The 7,392-nt window shown below is 43.5% G+C and overlaps 1 protein-coding gene across 1 annotated transcript; it reads right to left on the bottom strand.

Annotated features, from left to right (window-relative positions):
* Nucleotides 1-405: 405 nt before the first annotated feature.
* On the bottom strand, nucleotides 406-1,668 carry MB21D2 (Mab-21 domain containing 2). Its single transcript, XM_010018912.1, has one exon. It carries the CDS (start codon nucleotides 1,666-1,668, stop codon nucleotides 406-408), a length of 1,263 nt encoding a protein of 420 aa, XP_010017214.1.
* Between the last annotated feature and the right edge of the window lie 5,724 nt (nucleotides 1,669-7,392).

Genomic DNA, 7,392 nt, shown 5'->3' with positions numbered 1-7,392 from the left:
CGAAGCAATGGAAGGTGAATTGCCCCTTCCCCAGGCCCAACAAAGTACATAAATTATGGAAGCTTGGAAAAAAATTTACATTACACTGTGGCATGTGTGTTTACGGTGCATGTTCTCCTTCAGAAACTACTCACAGACAATAGGGCTGGGTGGGTGAAAAAAATCAAAGCAGCATATGAAATAGTAATATACTGTTTCAAAATCTGCACCGCCCTGCAGAACCAGGAATTATAATTTATTCAGATTGTTCTCAACAGATCCAATCTACGCTGGATATGTAAAAAACAAGAGACTAAGTCATCAAGGAAAACCAAATGGAAAAAATCTGCACACTGCAAGAGTTTCTAAAAATGGAAAAAAAAAAAAAAAAGAATAAAAAAAATCCCAGGAAACATTGATGAAAGCTCAGAAAAATTTATCATCAATTCTGAAGTGGGGCCTTGTGACATCGTCTGGGTTAATGAAGACAGAGATGGACTTCCCGGGGTTCTCAGTCACTAGCTGTTGCAACTTTTTGGCTAATCGGTCATCAGGCTGGTTGATGTCCCCTCCATCTGACTGCGGGGAGGGGATGCTGGTGGTGCTGCCCCTCCGTTGGAGCTCTAGCGTTAACCGGTTGGCTGCTTTGACATGTTCAATGGCAGTTCGAAGGTGTTCCGCAGGGTCTGAGCGGACCGAGGACAGCTTCCGTGCATGCAGCATGACTGTTTCTTCAGAGAGGTGCTCCAGCATATTACACTGGGGGATGAAATAATTAGGGCACATCTTGTTGACCAAGCAGTGCTGGAGATCATCAATGAGACCCAGGAGGAAATGGGCTGCGTAATCCTCTTGGGCTAAGTAGCTGGCTGGTAGTCTGTCACAAGCCCACAGCATCATGCTCCTCAAGTGATATGGACTAATGGCTTTGGGGCGGGACAGCAATTTGATGATGATAGCTTTGCAGGCCTGATAGGCTTGCATGAGGCTGCTGGAGATGCACTTTTTCAGCTGCACTTCACTTCTGGCAAATGAAAGCCTCCATTCATTGTCCTTCTTCCCCTTGTATGAACATGCAGGCACTAAGTAAAAACCACTTATGACTTCCTCCTCTGTGATCTTCCCATCCCAGAAGTGGTTCTCCATCAGCCAGCTCTGGGCCACAGCTGGCCAGCCTTTGAAGGACACCACAGGGACAATGTCGTACAGCATGCGGCTGCTGCCCACTCCCAAAATGATGGATATGATAGTCCCATTCTTTTCTACCTTCTCCACCTTTGGCATCCCCCGTTGGGGCTTTTTCTGGATCTCAGAGAGGACAATGCTAATGGAGTCATAGAACCAGTCTGCGACTTTTGTTGGGGAGAAGAAATAATTGGTAGCTCCATTGATATGGTCCACTATCGTGCAGCAGTCCTTCCATTTGCTGATAGTTCCTTCATCAAACAGACGCAGGCTCAGCCAGGAGTGGCACAAAGCCGAGTGGCGCATGTCCAGCGTGACTGGTTGGTTGCGGTCATGCAGCTTCAGTGCAGGCACAAGCAGGGTGAAGTCCATGTCATAGTCTGTGCCTCGTGCATAAACATTCAGCTCATCGAGATCAATGTCCACCACACCTTCCCGCACACCTCCTGAAAGCAGCAGGTACTCATTGGCTACAGGCAGCTTCTGGTCGAGTTTCTGAACCATGCCTGTAAAAGAAAGGGAAGTTCTTTCAAGAGAAGGCAAACAGATCTGGGATACAGGATTTAACCAGGATTAAAACCCATCCCACACTCAGCAGATAAAAAAGCAACCACAAGTATCCATCACTGTTTGTGTGACACAAACGTACATCACGCCCAGCACTCAGGCAACCTTTAGTCGCACCTGACTCAAGGCAGGGCCACCCCTGCATTCCTGGGTACAGGTGAAGTCCATCCTAAACATCATACTGGGAACAATGGCAAAAAGTAGAAGCATCTGGTAAAATACAGCAAAGCTACTTCCAGAACTAACTTTAATTTCCTAAATACTTTCTAAACCAGTTTTTCACTGTATTGTCATTCATTTCCACGGTATCCAAATGCTTCCTCAACACTTTTAAAAAAAAAAAAAAAAAAGAGAGAATATTAACCGACACCATGATCTTATTCCACTCTGGTATAAGAAAAAAACTAGACTGGCATCACAGGGTTGGTCTGTGCATGAACAAATGAATTGCTACAAATGTTAGGTCAAGCAGGTCTGATTTTACAATTTGCTTTACGTTTACTGATGAACAAGGCGATATGAATGAAGGCGGTATGTCCTCCTCTTAGGGGGAAATGGAGACAGGTTAAACTATCAGGCAATTACAGAAACCAGCTCTGAAACTGGTTCTTCAAGCTGTAATACGGTATCATGCCATAAAATATCTGATCAGCTCCCCAGAGCACAGACATGAAGACAGATTTCTATTTTTGTCGCCAAAATCAGACACCTCTCTTCACCTACACTGCCCACACTAGTTGTACAAAGCCGTTTTTTCGCTGTGTTCTATATATACCACTATACTCTGCTCACAGAACATGAACAGCAGACTGAGAAGAGACTCCACACAGTAGGTGATGTATTAGCACCTGATTCAATGTTCAAATTAGTCTTAAAATTGAGCTTTTCACTTCAGCTGCTCTACAGTCTGATTCTGCTATTCTGAGCTGTGTTTGTCTTGTGGTTAAATGCTCTTGATTCTTTCGCTGCCTCAGTTCAGACAACACACCTAGGCCATGAGGGAATCAAGGCCAGTGACTATGAATGGAGACGCTGAATCTCTTACAAGCACTGTAAAAGGGATATATCATTATTTCTTCCAAGCACAAACGATAGATTTTTTGTTGGCACACATTACATACTCTACCTTTCTAAAGGCACTATAGTTTGTTTATTTCAAGAGTGGTTAAATGGAGACCTTCCATTACAAGGAAGCCAGTCTTAGGGAGGCATCAGTGGGAATAACTAGCCAGACACATGACGAGGTGCACCAGAAAACTGCCAATCACACTGTCAGCCCAGGAACCACTGACAGACACTTTAGGGGTATTTTTTTACTGAAACACTAACACAAATGATCAGCACTAGAGTCTGAGGACCCATCTTGGCATAGCTCCATTAATGCAAAACCTTTCCTGCATTAATGCATCCCCATGGGATCACAGATACTGTCTGAACTGACCAGGTCTCCCTAGCAGAGTGCAGCAGCAGCACCCCTAGGCATGGAGTGTTGCACTAGGCTGAGTAGCACTGCAGTGATTTCAGAGACTCATCTTTCCACTCCTGCATGCTAGGACAGGGGCAAGGAAATGCTATCTGCATGCACACAGGTAAGCAGTGACCAGAGCAAAATCTAAAACTACGCTGACACTAATTCCTTGGAATAGCCAAGGAGACTGTAGGAAGAGGCCAGTGTGCGAAGGGGAACATGTCTTGGGGCAATATTCAGGGTAACCATGCAATCCCCATGTGAAATTCCTTGCAAAATACACTTTATCTATTTCTTTGCTTCCAAGAGTACTGAACCCAGTTCATTTTGCTGCATTGAGCAGGGATTAAATTCCTGCCAGGCAGGCAAGTACATAACCCTTTCCATTTCATGTGGCTCCAGAGGCTGCAAAAGAAGGTAACAGCTCTGGAGGAGTGCTAAGAAACTCTTCCTGCTAAGCCCTGAGCTAATACACCTTTCTGTGATCTGGCCACATGCTGCCCCATTCAACCTTAAAGGGTAATAACCAAGGAAAGCTTTTGTCAACCTCAAAAACATTTTCTGATGCTTACATAGACAGTGAGCTACATTACCCTGATCATGGAGTGGAAAAACCTTGCACAGGGTTCTCCATCCCTCAGGCCAAGTAAGTGGTACTTTCTCCTTCATTGTACCCAGAAAAGGATTCCTAACCAGTACCTAAAGTGACATGACTTCTGGAGACACTACTGACACACTGCTTCCAAATCCTGCCCTTGAACCAGTGTAAGCAGCCTTGGTGCTTTACACCTGAGTTGTAAGTTGCATCCAAGACCCATGAAGTACAATCTAGGTCAAGCACATTATCGGAACAAGGAGCAACTACTTTCCTTCGAGCATATAGGTCAGTACCAATCCTTACTGTGGGGCAGCATAGCTACCAAGGATATGTAGGATCCTGATAGCCCATCTTGCCTCTACATTGACCCAAAATTTTCCACTCATGATGGTGATCTGCAGCATCTGTCATGCACACCTGCAGGTGTTCCTGAGAGATGCAAATAGAATGTAACTATCCTACAGAAGAAACCATTCAAACCTACAGAATTCAATAAACAGTGTATTTTCCTAAATATTTTTAAACTTGAAGGATGAAAAATGTCCAGTGAAGCATATCTTTTGCATCAAAACTTCTATTCTATGATACAGACAGAGCATTTGACTGAAAAAGAAAATATTATGATTTTTCTAAAAGATAGAGATTCCCCACTACAGAATCTACTGTGGGATGAGTTGCTCTCCTTGGCCTGAAGAAACCTCTGTCCTTATGTGTGAGCAATATTGTAGACAGACTGACCCCATTCAATCAACAGCAAGTGGAACTCAAACCCTGCTTTCTAAATGCCCCATATTAATCTGACTGGAAAACAACAGTGAACATGTATGATCGATCTCCAAAGCCAGACAAGACAGCAGGTATTCCTGCAATGACAGTTCTATACCATCTTACAGCACTCCTGCCTTCACTAACACAAACCAAAGCTTATACTGGGTAAAGCCTGCATAGCTGGCTCTACTGCCAGAGGGGTTATAAAATGCCAGCTAGAAAAGAGGAGACTTTCACTCCTGGTGGGTAGGAAACATTTCAGGAAGAACCATCATGTACAGTCAGAGGCACAGCTCTCTAAGCACTGTCATGGAGGTACTCCAACAGAAGAGATACTTCTCTTCCCTATAGCAGAGAAAGAAAACACCAGTTTCAAGCATCCTTGCAATAAGAAATGCTTTCTGGCCACAGAACACTCTTCACACATCCTATAGAAAGAAAACATTTTGTGTGCTCACCATTAAGCCTAGTTTGCAAGGTTGAAGACTCCTGAAAGGGAAAGGTGCCACACACTCCCAATTGAGTCACTTGTATTACCCCTCTCCAGAACTCTAGACCTACCAGTAGAGGAGGAATATTAAAAAATAATCAGGCAATGGCTACAGTAAATGACCCAATGTATCCTGAATGTTTCTATAGCTGGCTGGCTACAGTTTAAAGCTTTAAGCTCTGCTTAGCACAGAATTTCCCCTTTAAGGCCCAGATCAGCAACACCTGCAGCTCTGCCACAGAGCTAGAGAAGGAATTTTTGCTAACAGATTATAGCAGCATTGCTGATCCAAATGAAGCTGTGGAGCAGGGGATTGAGATGAGGTCCCCTTGAGGAAAATATATTTAGAATAGGCACAGAGTGTTCTATAAATAGTTGAGATGGCCAAATTCAGGATTCACTAAGGCTTTAGGGGTTTGCAATGTGTTCAAACTGCCCCCCTTATATATAAATCTATTTGAAATGTGAATAGATTTCAAGGAAACCCCTTAACCACCATTTTATGGCATACACTACCCTGGCACAAAGCTTTCATCCTAAGTTTCAACAGTACAAATGCAAGCTGAGAGGACCATGTGTACATACAACAGAAGCAAGCGCTCCAGCCCAACAAGCATGTAAATGCAAATACAAAGAAGAAAAACACCAAGATTCATGCTGACACAAGTATTAAAGATAATAGCACCACTGGGCTATTTGAGTTGTCTTCTCTCCATCTCAGTACCAGGACCACCTGGGAAGAGGAAGAAACAGAGGTTACAGATAACCTTATGAATTCTGTAGAAGTCCTGTGGAGCAGTCTGTAAAGACCAAACCCAGAACTTGTCAAGGGGTCGAACACACAAGAAAAATTATTTTAGCCAAAGGACCAGTTCTCATGGCATCAAAGCAGGTTCATTGATATTTATGAAGTCTCTTGCTGCTACCAGGCAAAACATGATTTGCAGTCATATCTTGTGTGACACATTCCTTTGAAAAGGTTGTTTGGCAAAGCTGGTATTTTGTCAAGTAAGAGGTTGGTGTTCAGTTACCACTTCTGCCTAAAGGAGTTCTGTTTTCCTAGCTGTGCAACTAGTTCAAGATCTTTCCAAGCTATACAGCGTGGCATCGTAACAGCTAAGTATGGCTACAAGTATGAGAAAAGCAGGGACTGTGAGAATTAGGAGCAGCACTTGTAGGCCAAGCTTGCTGGTTAGTTTACTAAACAGTCAGTTCAGAGTAACATAGGTGTGCAAATGAGTTCTACAGACAGAATTTCACTCCATTGTTGTTCCTTCAGTAGCAGGAAAACAGGATTTATTTCTACTTCAAGCACTGTAATACAAGGAGGATAAAGACAGAGAAAAGAGATTTTACTTTTACATAAAACCTACATTTGGGATACATCCTTGAATGAACTGGGACTCTGATGCATTTAACACAGAGACTATTCTTCCTATCAAAAAAATAAAAAAAGCAACGCAAAGATGTTCTCCATCCATTACAGAATTTCAGATGAACTGATTTCATGAAGACTGCAGTGCATGCTGGGATCTGCTGCTATTTCATGACCAGTTCTGTATAAATAAGGAGGAACACATAGCACAGGCGTGTCTTTGAAGAAACTGACCACAAGAAAAAAATACACAAAAACTTATTTCTAACATACGCATTTCCTAACTTTTGGTTCCTTCTTGAAGCCTTCCTTCCTGATGCTTTAGATATGCAACCATTACCACCAAAAGGAAACGTAAGCAAAGAAAGATGCTGTTCTGTTAGTCTTAACACGGCCTCATCAAATTGAGTGGGGTGATGTTCAGGCAAGTCACTGAATTAAGGGACACTTCTGCTTCATGGGAACCAGAAAAAGTTCAAAAGACCAGTGGGTGCTCAGAAAGATCCACAAAGGAGGATCTGCAGAATGTAGCATGCAGTAGAAGCATGTCAGGGGAGTTCTGGGAACCAAGCCAGATTCAGCCTTTAGTTCTGCACTGCTCCTGTTCTCCAATTTAGACCCCAGCATCTGCAGTAGCCTTGCTCACGTTCCATATCAGCATGGTGTGGAGGAGACAGTCCACACAGTGCACAGACTTGATTTTCTTCCTTGACCCTTGTATCACCCACATGTCTTGCACAGCCTGCAAGGCTCCTTGTGGGCTGCTGGGACCATGAGTTATTGTAATATCCCTCTTCTTGAAGACTTTCTGTGCCAGGAAGGGTTTGCAAGCTGGCTGTGAAAGCTAACGTGATCCCTCATAGATCATCTCCAACTTCTTAAAATCCCAGCACAGGAGGCAAGCAAGAGGCTACTAAACCATAAAGATAGCATAGCCAAGCTGCCAAAGACCTTTAAAGGCA

Source organism: Nestor notabilis, unplaced genomic scaffold, assembly GCF_000696875.1.
Source record: "Nestor notabilis isolate BGI_N333 unplaced genomic scaffold, ASM69687v1 scaffold4657, whole genome shotgun sequence".
NCBI classification, from domain to species: Eukaryota; Metazoa; Chordata; class Aves; order Psittaciformes; family Psittacidae; genus Nestor; species Nestor notabilis.
The sequence above is the reverse complement of the archived record's forward strand: the minus strand, read 5'-3'. Positions and strand labels throughout refer to the sequence as shown.

Coding starts and splice junctions, on each gene's coding strand:
- MB21D2 (XM_010018912.1), bottom strand. CDS start 1,668: ATGGTTCAGAAACTCGACCAGAAGCTGCCTGTAGCCAATGAGTACCTG.